Source organism: Dendronephthya gigantea, unplaced genomic scaffold (assembly GCF_004324835.1).
Source record: "Dendronephthya gigantea isolate DGI-Jeju-01 unplaced genomic scaffold, DenGig_1.0 000000F, whole genome shotgun sequence".
In the NCBI taxonomy this organism is placed as follows: domain Eukaryota; kingdom Metazoa; phylum Cnidaria; class Anthozoa; order Malacalcyonacea; family Nephtheidae; genus Dendronephthya; species Dendronephthya gigantea.
In genome coordinates, this window is record NW_021163010.1 from 5015911 (window position 1) to 5033089 (window position 17179).

Below are 17179 nucleotides of genomic sequence, written 5' to 3' on the forward strand. Positions count from 1 at the left end.
ACCTACACAGTCGTTGCAGTCGATGCGCAGTTTGATAGTCTTGAAAGAAAAACGCAAGGAACATTTTTTGTTAGATCGTCATATAAACTTCTTTCCAACTCGATGTCTATTTTGACATAGGATTATTGTAATTCATTTCAATTATAAGGTAGCTGTAAAATAAATATCATAAAATAGTCTTTGTCCAAGTGTCGAGGTCAAGGATCAAGTCGAGGGTGGAAATATTGTTTCCACTTCAAACTTAACGTATTTTCCAACTTTCTAGTATATAGGTCGATACATGCAGACATGCCATGCATTTCAAATCAAAAATTTCTGCCCGCCTTGACTTCACATACGCGGTGTTCCTGGCGTGTATGGACTTAGCAGCGCTTAATTTAAGCATTTACATAGCATGCAGCAGGCCAATGAATTGACCAATCTTCTAGTCTTTCATAGAGTTCTATATATAGTTCCTGTTCAATTTATTACAGTATGAATACTCGGACATAGCATTAAAAGACGCCACGAACGCGTTAGAAAAGTATCCAACGCTGAAGCCAAACGTGAAACATTTTGGTAAGCAGAAGCCGAAATAAGACATTGTTTGCTAAGAATATATAATAAAATATCTATCCTAATCCTAGGGAGTCTTCTCGTATTTTTTATTTTCCCTTGCAATTGTAGCCGGTACTCATGGTCAGAACAGGGAGCTAGTTTGTCTTGAAGGAACAATACCTGTTTACTATCGAGGTACTTAAACAAATGACATGATATATACGCTTTAAATCCAAATTATGCAAGTAAAGACCTATATCTTTCATTCTAAAGGTTTCACCTATAATTTTCCAATATGTTTATGGCTTCAAGAGAAACATCCAAATGCGCCTCCTTTTGCATATGTTGTGCCCACAGCGGAGATGGAAATAAAACCAGGACTCCATGTTGACGCTCAAGGCAGAGTTTACCTACCATTTTTAACAGAATGGAAGCATGTATGTTTCATTTCAGCAGCCTTCGCCATCTCCGTTGCTATCACCAGATTCGATATCGTCACAATCCACATCATCATAGGTATATGGAGGGAGGGGGGGCGGGGAACCTGGCTTTCCAGAAACATAACTCGGTGTAAGAAAGTTACGCAAATTTTTGTGGATCGAATTCTACCAAAATTGTAGCAATTTTGGCTATAATGAGTGATAAGTCGTTCGGTTCATATTTTTGGTGCTTCAGAGTTAATTGATGCATGGTCTTGTATGCTAATATGTTTGAATTGATACAATACTCGACCGTTAAACTGGTTAAAGTTAAGTTTTCATAGATTATTAATAAGTGGGTACATTATAAACATTGCACCATTGCCTTCACATACAACCATGATGATCACATCATCCCGAGTTCCACTTATTACATCATTATCCTCAAAAATCCTCGTCACAATCATTACTGATATCCTCAGGAAACATTTTTTAAAAATTTTTCAGCCTCAATCAGATATTTATGGCTTGATAGAAGTCTTGCGTCAGGTCTTTTCTGAAGAACCTCCCGTCTATGGTCGCAAACCCACTCCTGCACTAACAAGTTCTCCATCAAGTCATCCTTTGACAAAGAATTCCTCTCCTGAATATATCCAAGCAAGAAAACTAATTCGGAAATTTGTCCTACTGGTCCTGTTCAGACGCCCAGCACTGCGATACCCCAAGGTTTGATATTAAGCTTATAGTATATTAACCACAAAATATATATTCTTATGTCTCGATTCACTAATTAACAAAATACTAACTGCCAATGGAACCAATTATTAATTCAATAACTTTTCCTTTCATGAAAATGTCGAGCTATAGTTGTCGTATATAAGAATGTGCGTGATATCATAATTATCATCATCATACACTTTGAGTATAATTTCTTGCAAACTATGTATTGTGCTCTTTTTCACTATACAAACTTTCTAATGGCACACCCGAAGCTTCCCTGCGTGACAAGTTTATTGAAAAAGGGGTAGGTTTTTGAAATTAGTATTCTTGTTCAGTGTGCAGCATGCAGATATAATGTACAGATATGTCTTAAAAGTATGTCTCCTTAGATATAATCTGTACCGCAGATTTCTAAGTGTTATCTATAGCATATTAACACAATCACAAAGTTTTCTGGTGCAATGCTGCATTCATTACACGACGCTTAGGAAGCAATATGAAACATTGAATATATTTCACTATCCAACGGTCAGTAAGTCAGTTTTCAACGTTGTAAAAAAATGCTTGAAAAGAAATAAAATTACAGATTTTGTCACTTTGAGCTAACAATTGGGTAATTCCCGATTTAGGAACACTAGGTTTAAGCTAGGCTATACCGAACAATGGGCAATTTTGAAGCCATTGAAAAACCACTATCAGGTCTCAGGTATAACAGATGCGTATATAGCTAGCCTACACTTCCTAGTCCATGAAAAAAGTAGGTATGACAATTCTTACTAATAATTTTTACAGTATCTAGAGGCGGACCTAGCATTAAGGGATGCAAAGAGTGCCTTAGAACAACATAGAAACTTGAAGCCATACATAAAACAGTTTGGTAAGTTGAAAACAATTCATATTAAATAAAATATATATATTGTATATTTTTAATTTGTTTAGAATATAGAATATAAACACTAACCCCGTATGTGATATGGGACAGCAAATAAAAACAAATTTTGTCTGCTTGTTTGTTGACTGTAAAAGGAATGGTTTTGCGAAAAAGCATCATAATTATTTTACATTGCTTTAATTCTTGGGTATATCATTAGTGAACATTGATAGAAGAGATTGATTTCTAGTGTGAATGCTATTTCAAAAGCAAATTCTTGTAAGGGCAAATGACTGTTCAATTCTAATCGACGACGAAAGACAATGCAAATTACTATGCAGTATATATAGACAGCTAGGACTCGTAAATACTTATGATATTATAAATTTCTAACTGATCTTGAATACTTGGCGTGTTTTGCCTTATAGCTTATCCTGGTGGTCTGATAAAGGAGCTAGTTTGCCTTGAAGGGACAATATCTATAAACTATAAAGGTATATATCGGTATAATGTCAAAGATAAAACGTCAGAGATATACGTTCACGAAGAGTTAAAGGCTCCAAGGTCACTATATTGTCAGAAAATTCGATGGAATTCCATGAGCCGCTTTTCCATCGAATTTACGAATGAGATACAATGTACATGATTTGGAGGATTATCAACCGATGATTGTCATTCGACGACATCGCTGGTTGGACATAGCTATTGCCCAATCAGAGGCTGTGAATTATTTTTAATAAATAATAATTACTATTACTCTCATTTTTTTACATATGTCGTGTTGGACGTATAAAGTATGACATCTTTGTCGTTTTAAAGGTTGCGACTATAATATTCCAATATGTTTATGGCTTCAAGAGAAACATCCAAATGCGCCTCCTTTTGCATATGTTGTGCCCACAGCGGAGATGGAAATAAAATCAGGACGCCATGTTGACGCTCAAGGCAGAGTTTACCTACTATTTTTAACAGAATGGCGGAAGCATGTATGTGTGTACACATAATTAATAATTACCATAATTATTGCCGGTACCAGATTCACTATGCAACATCACTATCCGATCCTAAATAATTTCCTAGTAAAATTGATGCAAACGAGTAAAATCGGTGATATTTATTTCTAAAATAAGGTGAGTTAAGTAACCAAAATCATAATCATAATCACTATTATTGCTTTCTTACAATGATGATGATCACTATTAGTTTCTATGATCATAACCATCATCAGTTCTTCTTGTCATCATTAGAATCATATCATCATCAACAGCAATATCATCTGCCATTATCAGTGAGCACATTTTTTAAATTTCCAGCCTAAATCAGATCTCAATGGCTTGATCCACGTCTTGTGTCTAATCTTTTCTAAACAACCCCCTGTCTTTTGTTGCAGACCAAAAACCCCTCCTAAACCAAGCCCTTCTCCACCAAGCAATCTTCCACCAAAAACCCTTTCTAAACCAAGTCCTTCTCCACCAAGCAATCTTCCACTAAAAACCCTTCCTAAACCAAGTCCTTCTCCACCAAGCAATCCTCCACCAAAAACCCTTCCTAAACCAAGTCCTTCTCCAACAAGCAATCTTCCATCAAAAACCCTTCCTAAACCAAGTCCTTCTCCACCAAGCAATCTTCCACCAAAAACCCTTCCTAAACCAAGTCCAAGTGAAATTTTAGGTCGAAGGTTGACAGGCAAAATAAAAAAATGGCTTGACTGAATGCGAAGCTTGATGCATGCGACTAAAACGTATTTACTGTTCATATTTAGGGCTGTTTTCCACTGTCGCGTTTTTTGTAGCTACATACGTATACGCACGTAAAAATTCAAAATAATAATTTAATTTTCATTATTTCTGCATGTCCTAGAGAGTTCGGGGATTGCAGCACTCCAGGTGAAATGTGGTTATCGAGACATGTGTGAACGTTTTCTTGAGTCGCAGAATATTCCAGGTATCGTGGAAAAGATTTCATTCATATGATAATATATATACTGAGCGAAATAGGCTTCTGAAAATAAAAGAGTATTTTTTATTAGTTGTTTTTGGTCACTTCAGTACATGTCACATATTCGGTGTACATCAGTGTTAATCACTAAATGCTGCATGTATCAGTGTTGAAAAAGCCCAATTTAGAGACTTTATACTAACATTTTACATTGCAATTTTAGATGAATACTTTGACAAAACTCTAGGTTTTTATAAATGTTTCTGTGAGAATTGTCACAGAGATCGTGGTGATGAAGAATCTATTTCGTGGGAAGCCCGCCAAGAGATACGCTTTACCTATTGGCTGGAGTAGATTTTCCATTAAGTAAGAATGATTTTCTCGAGAACGCTTATTTCATGACGTGTATTTCATTCATCTCTTTAAAATGAACAAAATCGTGCTAAATTGCATTCTTGGGTTTCGTGGTAGTATAATTTTTGGCTGAAATGCAAAACGTGGAATTTTTGAAACTGTCGCACCAGTGGCGGGTTAAGGTATAGCTGAGGCTATTTTTAAATTCAAAATACTTCAATAGCAACGCATTGGTCTTGAATTTCTAAAGAAAATTTTTAAATAGAAATCCATCAATCCGATTGCAAGTTTTGGTAAGCAAGAGCTGTGGTAATTTATTCAGCCTTACCCTGGATCCGCCACTAAGTGGTACCCCTTCATGCACGTAAATGCTACAAATATTCCCGTCGTCAGACATGTTGATGTTGTGTTTTATAGAGTTGCCCAAAACGCAAAAGTACTAAATATCTTCGAGAATTGGCATGTGGGGTTTTATGGAACACAAGCAGCAACCCTCAAGCCAATATTGGATAGCGGTCAATTGCTAATACCAGGTATAATGCATGAAAAATGTCAACGGAATATACTTACAGGACTTACACGACAGATTTGTGTGAACTACTTTTGAATGCATTTTATATCTGCATGCAGGGGATGTGGCCTTAAGAGGAAATAAACTGCGTGAGGGAGAAGGACACTATAACGACCATTGGAAACCAAAGAAGTTTGACACGAAGCAATTTGAATGGTCAACAAAAGAAAGAGGAGCTGTAATTGTGACTGGCGTGTTAGTGAAAATAAAAGAATAAAAATTCATTAACAAAGCTATATTTTATCGACTGCTCCGAACTTTACAGAATATAATGGTATAAATCGTGATAGGATAGAATACGATGTCAATGGTATAAATTTCCTATATAGTGCAGTATAAGCTTAAAGAATGTAAGCAAAATGTTACGATGGAAACATTCTTCTGGTTGTTTGAGGGGTCTTTGCTTGGACAGTCCTTGTTCTGTGTGAGCATGTTGAGCTCAATTTTCTTCCTATTCATTCATTCATATATACTTCGACGAACTGATCAACGACGAATAGTATTCCCGCTACTCGTTTTTTATAAGGTAACAGAAAGATAATATTTTAGCACTCGACAGCGTTTTTACTAATTAGTCCTAAATTCCGAACAGGTATTGCCAAAATCTAAATTCAGTCGGTGATCGTCTTGGTGCGTGTCGAGCTGATAATCTTTATAAACGGGAAACACCAGGGTGCTGCTGCATCTGGAATACCACAAGGTAAACAATTTTTTGCTCCATCGCCGAAAAAATATAATAATCATATGATATATAGACACATAAAAACGGAAAATACAATGCTTTAAAGTCGCATGCATATCAGATGATTGTAAGTGTGGTTTTCTGGGAAGAGAATATTTGGTCTCGTTTACTTAAAACATTCGCTCTATTCATGCTCCTTTGATGGTAAAGATTGTGGTGGTCATATCACAGGAGCTAGATTTCATTGCTTGGTTTGTGAAGACTCTGATCTATGTTATGGTTGTCAAAAGACAAAGAACTGGCCTCCAAGGTCTGGTTGAAAAGTACAGTTGCACTCGAAGTTGTACTCGGTGCTTTAAAAAAATCCAAAACCAGCCAATGTGGTTGAAATATACATCATTGATATAGAATATAAAAAGGCAATATACTAATCATGTATTGTTTATAATTATAATACTTAACGTTTTCCCATGCAGACACAAAGACAGTCATGACGAAAAGTTCAACCCTAATAGGTGAGCGTACAGTTCGATTACTTATAATATACTTCCACCTTTTTCTGGACAAAAGCATTTGCATTTCGTCTTGCTAATTCGGTTAAAAAATAGCTAGGAGGAATTAATCACACAAGGCCACAGATACATGGATGATAATACACTAATTCCATTTATTCATTCAACTTATATTTTCGATTCTGCTTCGATTCCATCATTCAAAGAGCAGGTACGAAGGGGTGCTTGGTAAAGACGCAATAAAATCCCAATGTCAATTGCTGAAAAACATTTTTGCACGTATGCGTAATTCTGTCGAGACAGCCAATGGCCACCATTACACAATATGAAAAAAATCCAAGGAAAACTTGGCCAGTCTTGCAAAGATGCATGCTGGGAGAAAGATTGTTAGAAGAAAATAAATGTATACGTGGCTATATAGTAGCTGAAATAATGTTTTTATTATATGCAAATGCTTTTAGACGTAACGTTAGTAGGCTATATAGACTATAACCGTGTTGCAGGAATGCTATGTTAACCATCATACTGGGACATTTTAAATATTTCGTTTAGAAGGTGAGCACCTGGCAAATTTGATTTATAAGCTGACAATTTATCAGCTAAATTCCAATTGATGTGTCTTACCGTCGTTACTAAGCGTGTACACATAATTGTAACGCTAATGCGGTAAAGACAACTTCAAGCAAGTTTCAAGCACAAACATAAAAGTTTCAATTGCTATACGCGCAATGTATTCACTCAATAAATTTGGAAGAAATTATAGGAAATTTGAAATAGAAATTATAGGTATTTTCTTTCAAATTTATTGACTGAATGCGCTTGAAACAAGTTGTTTTTACCTTTAAATATAACTAAAACATGTTTTATTATGACGGCATACCGTACACCGTTGGTATTAATGTAATTCCTAATTCATTTTCTAGAGCAAACATAACGTGTGAACTTGTTATCATCATCATCATATACTGTAGGCCTATTGCGCCAATAAGACGCACAGGGCCTGACAGGTTTTTGTAATCAGCGATTTTTTACGGGATCAGGTGATTAGCCTGACGCCCAACCCCCAACCTGGAGGGCCAGGGGCTGTCCTTTGTCTGGTCTCTATCGCTCGACCAATCTGGTACGGTTGAACCCACCAGGGACTAGGTCCCCACAGGCATAGCTCTTGGGGTCACTGAAACACACAAGCTTCACCACCGCGGCAAGGTGACAAGCCCAGGGTGAAGTGTGAACTTGTGGAACATGGTAATTTACTTGTTACACCGTCATACGATGAGACAAAGACCAGTCACCTCCAACAACAGCCATTGTTACACAGTTGCGTATCTCTACATATGCATATACAGATCTTCAGATCTATCAATCCTTCAGATCTCTACCGGAAAAAAAGTTTGGAGCCGGTCATGAAGATAATTTCTTCAAAATAGCAAATCATTTTATTCTCCAGTGAAAGTCATCATCAACAACAATACATCGGCGACTGTCATTGATTAATGGGAAACATGCTCTAGAGACAAGGTCCTACGGCATCGCGACCACTAACAAAGAGACGTTCTCAGCAGCGGCGTGGCGGAAGGTGGTTGCTGCACCCCCAGTTTTTGCAAGTTGGAAGTTGGTCGGTAATGGCACCATGAAGGCCTCGGTATATCTCGTCTGTTTCTGATTTACATTTACAGTAATAAAAAGGTTCTATGCACAATTAAAAAACTGACCAAATGGCTATCTGCTTTCTCTGGATGTGCTTCAAGTGCTACGAGTTCGTCGGCAAAACTTCTGTGTTACACCCCCAGAGTTACGATAGTCACGCTCTGCCCCAGGTTCTCAGCCTTGTCTTGTATGAAATTTGGATGGATGCTGATTGCTTTTGCCACTCCAAGGTCAACCTCACTATGCACACGCTTCGATTCTTACTCGTACTTTTTTAACAGGATTTTTTCAAAGCTTTAGACTTGGAAGTATTGTATCAATAGTATCAACACATATAGTATTAATATAATACAATTTCCACGCCAAGCGCATATATAAATATGACTTATATTACGCAGATATTGCCTGAGATTTGAAAAAATTCATTGTATTTTCAATTTTTTAAGAGAGAACGCGTCGTGTGATTTTGTCAATAGGCAATAATATATGCTTGGAACTTATTGTTATTGTTATATGTTGTATTGTTGCTATATTGTTATATGTTGTCATCAAGTTGCAATGACTTGTTTAAGCTTATCAGCCATTGACATTGTCTTGTTCAATATTAAGAACTATTGAATGACTGACGTCGGTCTGATTAATTCTGATATCCTACGATAAGCCAAACTCAATGAAAAATTTTGCCAAATAAGTCATTTTATAGGATTACACATATGATTGTACCGACAGGGAGTTTGAAACGAGGAGAGGCGAAGATTGAAACCAAAAGCAAGTCCGAGTATTTAGTCATTCTAAGCAAATTTCAAATCATCATAATTTATTTCCATTGCCCATTTCCCATGACATGTGAATGCATATTACGGCTTTTACTATATAGAAATATATTCAGTATATAAAACTATTGTTTGCTAGCAACTTTACCGTTCTACTTGATTAAGCGAAATAATTCAATACACGTCCTCTCCGCGCAGAAAATATCTCACTTCTATTGCCACCTAAAGTGTGTTATACTGTAGCCTGATACCCTGCTTTAGTTGCTTAGTGCACTATGACTATGAATTAACAGATGGAAGGTTCTGGTATCCCGACCCAGGCAAAAATCTCCCGGTCAGTGACTTCAGATAATATGCAACGACCACTATGAAGTAGGTCTGAAAAAAATTCAAATTGGGTAGGAATTTATTTTTTATAAAAGAATAAGCGCGCTTATAACATACAGTACCCATATCTAGTGAAACTGTTAGGGGTTTTACTTTATCTGATAGCCTACCACGTCATAGTAAAATCGAAACAAAGTAATGCATAACTATATTGTAATACCAAATGTGCCTGGATGATAATCACTTATGAAGGAAATTATTTTTTTCCGAAAAATTATTTTCTCTACAGTGTACATCAAAGCTGGCAAATTTTGTATAATTTAGTATTATGCGCAAAAAAGCGACACCATTTTTGGACATTTAGTAAAATAGGGAAATGGTCCATTAAGCACATTTTTAAAAAATACAGATATCCATGCATAGGCATTTATACATTGTTCCCTTTCAGCTTGGGAAATCAAATGAACAGAAGAATGAATTAACATTCATATTCAAGTCATGTTAACAAACAACCAATTCGATGCTAATGATTTGAAATATAACTTAATATTGTCGGATTGGATTCGCTACTGCTCAAAGTGTGGTCTATAATGACCTCATTAAGTCCCATGATTTAATAGCGAGTGTTAGATGTTACTTACTTCAAGGGCACACCCAAAACAAGTCAGTCCAATTGTAAGACCAATATCACTAACCTAGAAATGAAATAACAAATATGAAAATGAACCGGAAGTAAGGAAGGAAAAAGGATAAAAAGAGAGGTAGTAGAAATAAAAAAGAATCTAAAAAGAAAAGTAGGAAGGAGAGAGAATGAAAGAAGACAAGAAAACAGGTAGAAAAAAAGGAAGAAAGGGAAGGAAAGGAAGGGAAAGAAGAAATGAAAAAGGTAGGCAGGACGGAAAGAAAGAATACAGGAGGACAGGAAAGAAAGGAAAAAAGAAAATAACGAAAGGAAAGAAAAAGGAAAGAAAGAAACCAGAAAGGATTGGAGAAGGGAAAGAAAAAAAAAGAAAAAGTTGGAGGAAAGGAAGGAATAAACTATAAACGGATAGCACAGTTTCTGAATGAGGAAACGGGTGGTTGGATGATTTTACTATTGAATGAATGAGTGAATAAGCGAACGGACGAATGGATAGAATGAGTACGATTCTTAATTACCCCTAGATGTGCTGGAGATGTTGTACAATATTATTAATAATCAGTCCATCAATAATAAATAACTCTTATAACTCCTCCGATTGAAAATCTGAAAATTAATCTCGAATTACACTCCTTACTCCATTACTTTCAAACAAACAGTCGTGAATATATAGGTATATGAACCCAACAATGCAAAGAACTCTTAAGGACAAAGATGTGCGCCCTTATCTAATTAAATTCTAACACAGAGCTGCATTCATAATAATAAACGGCACTTACGTCTGTGTACACGACTCCACAATAGATAACAACTGCAAGATCCATTAATATATACAACGCTGACGCCGGTAACCACAGGAAAATGAAACCAGAAATTTCCTGAATAGCAATTGAAAACAAGAGGTGTGAATAAACTAAAATGAACGCAACGCTTGCTAAGCGTTATTCGAGCTATAAAAGGAGTGTTTTTGGTCATAACCAGAAATTCAGGACATTAATTACCATAAAAGTTCATAATGCCAGGATTTCGCAATCAAAGATGGCTGCCTTGTTATTATAGAATTATATAACGCACGAGACAAAATTTGAAATTAAAGCAACTTTTGTCTTACATATTGCAGTTGCGGAGCTTGATTTAAGACGGGTAGAAACTCAGTACTGTTATGATCTTTTTTTCATATTTTTATATTACCTTAAAGTCAGCAACTAACTATTATATATACTTGCAACATAATGGTTAGATTGATTATTTTTTTCATATTTTTAATACAATGGTTAGATTGATTAAATTGTCATAACAGTACTGAGTTTCTGCCCGTCTTAAATCAAGCTCCGCAACTGCAATATGTAAGACAGAAGTTGCTTTAATTTAAATTTTGTCTCGTGCCTTATATAATTCTATAATAACAAGGCAGCCATCAAACAATTGGGCCACTTCACTATGCAACATACTCTCGGTGCTGTATATTTAATCAGTTAATCCACCTTATATGGAAATATTATCACCATTGTATACAACAAAAAACATTTGTTATTTGTATACTACAGCACTTACAATAACTTCTATTCTTTAACACTACTACAACTAACCATATAAACATATAGACCATAGAATAATCTCATGTCATATTATTGATTATCTGAATTCATGGCATATCTTAAGTGCAATGCCTCACCTTCCATATTCCAAGGAGCAGAAGCCAACTGAAAAGAAACAACATACTTGCACAAGCAGTACCAACATAAAGGATTTTGAGCAAGTCTAAAATGATCAAAATTCCACAGTGTATTAAAGATTCAACATATTATTATAGTGGCATATGATGGCATAAGTTTCATATTCTTATGTGGTGGATATGCAAGATAAACAACCACTCACCTACACTAATTGCCCAAACACAATCTCAGAGTGTGCATGCAGGTGGGAATTTATGCTAAATGATTCTACCAGGTGAGCATTACACTGCTGATAAAAGACAATTTTGTCGAACATTTTTTTGTCTTTTTTCTTTTATTCATTAAAATATCCTGTCCTCTTATAATTTAATACAAAATACTGCATGTAACATATAATATAGTGTGTGACTATAAAAGACGAATTTTAGAGTAACCAAGTTAGGCCTGTTTCAAACGTCGCATTTTGCATGTGTCGAATACAATTGTTTGAATTATCTGCATGCGAGATGCGACGTATGAAACAATTGAATTCGCCGTTTTTAATTGCGGTCGACCGTGATGCTAAATTCGACTGTTCCGGTCGCATTATGCGAGCTCGGTGCGACGTGGTTTCATAGGTCGCATTTTGCATGTGTCGAATTCAATTCGCTTGAAGAGAAAGGCAAAGAACGTCGTGCATGTTATGATATTGAAAGGCACAAGTAAGGAAATATGGAGGCCGTATAGACAAAAGAAATGAACCAGCACAATCGTATTGTATTACGTGTGCATGAAAGTTGACAAAATACATTTGCCTACCGCGTCTGTTTGTAATGGTTGCGCAGTACACGAACAAAACGAAGAATCCCAAGGCTGGCTTGCTGGAAGCGGCTGGGAAGTAGTTGGATATTGCATAAAGTGCAATATATTTAGGCAAGAGTATTAGGAAAATAATAGCAAGAAAAGGATTTCTAGAAATATGAAATTTTTTATTTACGCCCAAGCGGACTGTCGCTGATCATAAGGAATGGAGCCCGCAACTATTTGAATTCAGCACATGCGAAATGCGACGTTTGAAATGACGGTCGGATTATTGTTTTAGGGTCGAATCTAATTAGAATTATATTCGATGCATGCAAAATGCGACGTTTGAAACAGGCCTTAATCGTCAACAAATCTTTGAACGTTGACCTTAGACCCTTATTGGCAGTTATCAAATCTATATATAAATAAAGTAGAATCAATTTTTTACCCTTTGAATTGATGTGTTTGCAGTTTGAAGCATTTGGCAGTTACAATAGTTCAAAGATTTGACGAATAGACTTAGTTTATATGGCCGATTTGGAGCAAGGAAGTGCAGAGCAAGATTACGAGTTGTTGCTTCACACAGACGAAGATTTTAATAAGCCTACAAGTTTATCGTCTTCTGAGAGAAATATAGATCAAAGCGATGATACGGTACGGCGGGATTCGAAAGCTGGTACATTAAAAGTTGAAGACAATATCAGCGAGCAGTTAAGGCAATTAAGACTGGGAGAAAATTTAAAGCGTTTAAAGAACAGTCGAAGTGGTTCTTTATCGGCAGTTACAGCTAAAAAGAACGAGATTAGTACTCTGATGGCCGAAGACGTTGATGTTAAGTTGGTCATGGAGAAATACGAGAGTTTAAAGCGATTATTTGACAAATATTATGATGCTCATTGAGCGTATCAAAGTGATTTACCCGATGTGGAACGCATAGATCAAGCTGAGAAGCAATACGAAGCTTAAGAGTCGTTATATCGAGAATGTGTGAGTAAAAAACTCAGTGGATTGATACTAAGCAACTCCGATTGAAATCTATTCCTGAGATATCGCCTAGTGACTCTGTAAGTCAAGTTATCTCGAACGTTTCATCAAGACAATCTCCTCGTTCATCCGTGACTTCTCAGTTAAGAGCTAACGAGGCTGTAATGATGGCTGAGCTTAGGGTACAAGTAGAATCTTTGAAGGTTTAACAACGTTTAGAGCAAGAAAAGTTACGAATACAGCAGGAAGAGAATCGCGTTAAGTTGGAGATGGAAATTGCGGAGATGGGAATTGAATAAAATTATAAAAGAGTTTTCGTTACAGCAGAAAAAGAGTACTTGCCACATCCATGAGTTTAGTATTCAAAGGGAATCCTATGGAGCATAAAAATTTTATACGTGCGTTTGAAAATATTATAGAAGCCAAAGTTACTAATTCTTCGGAACGATTGTATTATCTGGAGCAGTTTACAACTGGTCAGGCAAGAGAGTTGGTGAAATCTTGTCATCACATGGCTCCAATATGTGGCTATCATGCAAGAAGCTAGAACTTTATTAAAGAGAAATTATGGAAATGAGTACAAGATCGCTACTGCTTATATGAACAAAGTATTGAAATGGCTGGAATTGAAGCCTGAAAATAACGTGAATTTGCACAAATTTTCAATCCTTCCTGTATGTTGCAAGAATGTTATGGACGGAAACGAATTTATGACCAAATTTGATAACCCAGAGAAAATCCATCAGATCGTGCAGAAATTACCGTTTAGCATGAGATGCAGATGGCGTAGATGCGTAGACGAAATTACCGAAATCAATTGAAGATTAGTGATGTTTCGAGACCTTGCAGATTTTGTGGAAAAGGAAGCTAGAAGTGCCACTCACCCTGTTCTTGGTAATATTTCCACAATCAAGTCACCTGGTGATCGACCAAAGTCTACGAGGCCAAAACCTGGAGGATTAAGCTTTGGTATCCAAGAAAACGAATAAAACTGTCATTACTTACGCATTTCTGGACAACGGTAGTGACTCGTCGTTCTGTACCAAGGATCTAGCTGAGCAGTTGGGTATCAAAGGAGTTGAGACTACGATTTCGTTAAGAACGATGGAGAAAAAGAACAGCATTATCAACAGCTCAATCATCCAGCACTTGGAAGTCTCAGATTTAGATGAGAGCTCTTTGATAGATCTACCTCTTATCTACACTGCATCTGATATTCCAGAGACAAGTAAAGATATTCCAACTCAAGAAGACGTAGATCAATGGCCACGTCTTCAGGGCGTGCAGCTGCCGGTCGTCGATGCTCAGATTGGCATTCTTATCGCAAGTGATATTCCAAAAGCATTAGACCCGCTAGTGATCATAAATAGCGAAAACGGTGGTACGTATGCGACAAAAACATTGTTGGGATGGGCAATCAATGGACCTTTGATGCGTCAGAATAAAAATTCAAGGTATCGGAAGTTTCCTCGTGAATGCGGATGTGAAATTGAATCAAGTAGTGATGGGCGCTAAAAAATAGAGACTTCAATGAATCAATTTCTGATGTCAAAACTGAAATGTCTCAAGAAGAAGCACAGTTCATAGCTAATGTGAAAAGTACAGCCACTTTGAATAACGCTCATTATGTTGTCGCATTACCATTCAAGAATCCAGATTGTCGAAAGGCCAAATAACAAGAAACAGGTGGAACAACGAGCTAAGGTTTTGAAAGCTACAGCTGATAAGAAAGGTTTAGTACATCAAGTTCATGCAAGTTAAAACAAAGACTAGCATGTTGAAAAGACCAATCGATAAGCTAGTATTATTACTGGAAACGGATGGTGTTGATAAATAGTGTTTAAATTAAGTTAAATTAATTGTTTCATAGTTTTGCACACTTAAGGGGCTGGTGTATAACATATAATAGCCCATTAAGTGTTCTTTATGCTAATTATGTTAATTTGTCTGTGTGACTATAAAAGACGAATTTTAGATAGCTTAGTTAATCATCAACAAATCTTTGAACGTTGGCCTTAGAGCCTTATTGGCAGTTATCAAATCTATATATATATATATATATATATATATATATATATATATATATATATATATATATATATAAATAAAGTAGAATCAATTTTTTACCCTTTGGATTGATGTGTTTGCAGTTTGAAGCATTTGGCAGTTAAAATACATACATACAAATACCTTGTCCTCTTATAATAATATAAACTAATTTACAAGCTTTGACATATTTCTTTTCCCGTAAAACATAACCAATTGCTCACCTGGTATAGCATTGCTGGGTAAATCTGATGAACCATCTTCATCTTCTATACTCTTTAGGGCAGTTATCATGGTTACATCTTTGATGATTCGATATATTGAGAAAAACTGAAATTGAAATATCAATAACATATAGCAATGACCAGGCATGATAAGATAGAATCATCTTCATTTTCTATACTATTCAGGAGCCAGAATGAAGACTGGATATACAGTGAGATTTACCAGATGATGATTTCTTCAACCAATGTAAAAATGCTGGAAAAACAATAAAATTACAGCTCTGGAATTCATTGCAAACTATTAAAGAGAATCCCCAATTTAAAATTCTGAACAGAAATGGTAATACTTTAACTGAAAGAGCTTTCCTAGGTCATGATTTTTTATCTTTCAAAATTCTTTATATATGTAATGGTATTTCAATTTGTTTGAATTTTTTGTTTTCTATTAGTTCATTCCTATCATATGTGTTTTACCCCATACAAAACATGTGCTTAGTCTTACTTCTGTACTCCCCAGCAGTGTAAAGGCCTAGCTGACATTATTAACATTGTAAAAGAGCTCAAGGTGTTCATTATGTGTATATATGGCATCAAATTTGTTGCGGTTAGATCCATGGAGTTCCAGAGAGTGCTCAATAACATACACATAGAGCAAACACATGATTTTGATCACCAAAATTTATCTACTTCAGTCTGCTACGTCCATATAGGAATTATATAGGAAGTTTTTCGCAAAGTCATGGTCAGGTGTTTTTGTTATATAATGTATAAATGTATATAATAGGTAAAAGAGTGGAGAGTTTGGCAAAGTATCACCAAGAAGAGTCAGAGTAATGTAATTTCTTCCGTGTCTAGGGTTAATCTGTCAGTTCCCCCGGCTCTATATTCAGTATTTAATATTCTATAAAGAAATCAATACTGTGTTGTGTATAAAAATGATCAATAAAGGTTTAAAATTAAAAAATTAAACTTTTCAGACGATTATTTCATTCTTACCTATACTGTTATTATTATTTTTGGACAAAGAAAGAGATCGAGTCAGTTCTTTAGGTAACTAACATATCGCGTTCGTTTAAATCACAAATGTAATTTGATTTTAATATATAGCCTATATAAACATAAAAATACTTACTATTGAAAAACAGCCGATCACAATTGTGGCAGATTTCAAGTTTAAACCACAATGCTCCAAAAGAAGCGGCATGTTTGGTTAAAGCTTCTAAAATTAAAACCAGTATTATTATTATAAAACAGTCGTCGCTCAGCGCCTCAGCCCTGAGTCTCGGACTATCGAAACTCATTTCGAAACAATTCGAAACTCAATAATCGGCCCATGCATGTGAGCCTTGTGAGGTCATCCGGAATCCGATATCTTTAAAACGCGGAATGGGAAATCGGAGAATGGGACGTGAAAATGCGGAATCTTTAAGTATAGGTAATAGTATGGTTTCGAGTGCAATTTGGTCGATTTTTCC

The 17179-nt window shown here is 35.9% G+C and overlaps 3 protein-coding genes across 8 annotated transcripts in view; 2 read left to right on the forward strand and 1 right to left on the reverse strand.

The window, feature by feature from the left end:
• Positions 1-17179, forward strand: part of LOC114523127 (alpha-1,6-mannosylglycoprotein 6-beta-N-acetylglucosaminyltransferase A-like) — a 76970-nt gene that overhangs the window by 7653 nt on the left and 52138 nt on the right. The window lies entirely within an intron of this gene.
• LOC114523108 overlaps positions 1-17179 on the forward strand; it is a 72717-nt gene that overhangs the window by 630 nt on the left and 54908 nt on the right. For 3 of the 5 annotated variants that reach the window (XR_003686981.1, XR_003686980.1, XR_003686983.1), the window contains 8 exons: positions 474-558; positions 667-732; positions 811-974; positions 1464-1682; positions 2469-2553; positions 2976-3041; positions 3367-3533; positions 4408-4491. Coding sequence is in view for 1 of the 5 variants with exons in the window: in XM_028543965.1 (XP_028399766.1) it covers positions 474-558; positions 667-732; positions 811-974; positions 1464-1682; positions 2469-2553; positions 2976-3041; positions 3367-3533; positions 3938-3955 (870 nt within the window). In the remaining 4 variants the exon portion in view is untranslated. Of the gene's footprint in view, positions 1-473; positions 559-666; positions 733-810; positions 975-1463; positions 1683-2468; positions 2554-2975; positions 3042-3366; positions 3534-3937; positions 4357-4407; positions 4492-4708; positions 4797-17179 lie in introns of those variants that run through there. The other 2 variants (XR_003686982.1, XM_028543965.1) reach the window with 2 other exon arrangements.
• LOC114523137 lies at positions 4459-17042 on the reverse strand. 2 transcript variants are annotated; one of them, XM_028544000.1, is made up of 6 exons: positions 16837-16996; positions 15705-15810; positions 11667-11752; positions 10771-10869; positions 9993-10046; positions 4459-4548 (listed from the first exon to the last, which is right to left on the reverse strand). In XM_028544000.1, exons 1-6 carry the CDS (start codon positions 16906-16908, stop codon positions 4513-4515), a joined length of 453 nt encoding a protein of 150 aa, XP_028399801.1. In that variant the 5' UTR covers positions 16909-16996; the 3' UTR covers positions 4459-4512. The 2 variants fall into 2 exon arrangements, with proteins under 2 accessions (XP_028399801.1, XP_028399792.1); XM_028543991.1 differs by lacking the exon at positions 4459-4548 and adding an exon at positions 8710-9402 and having other exon boundaries at positions 16837-17042.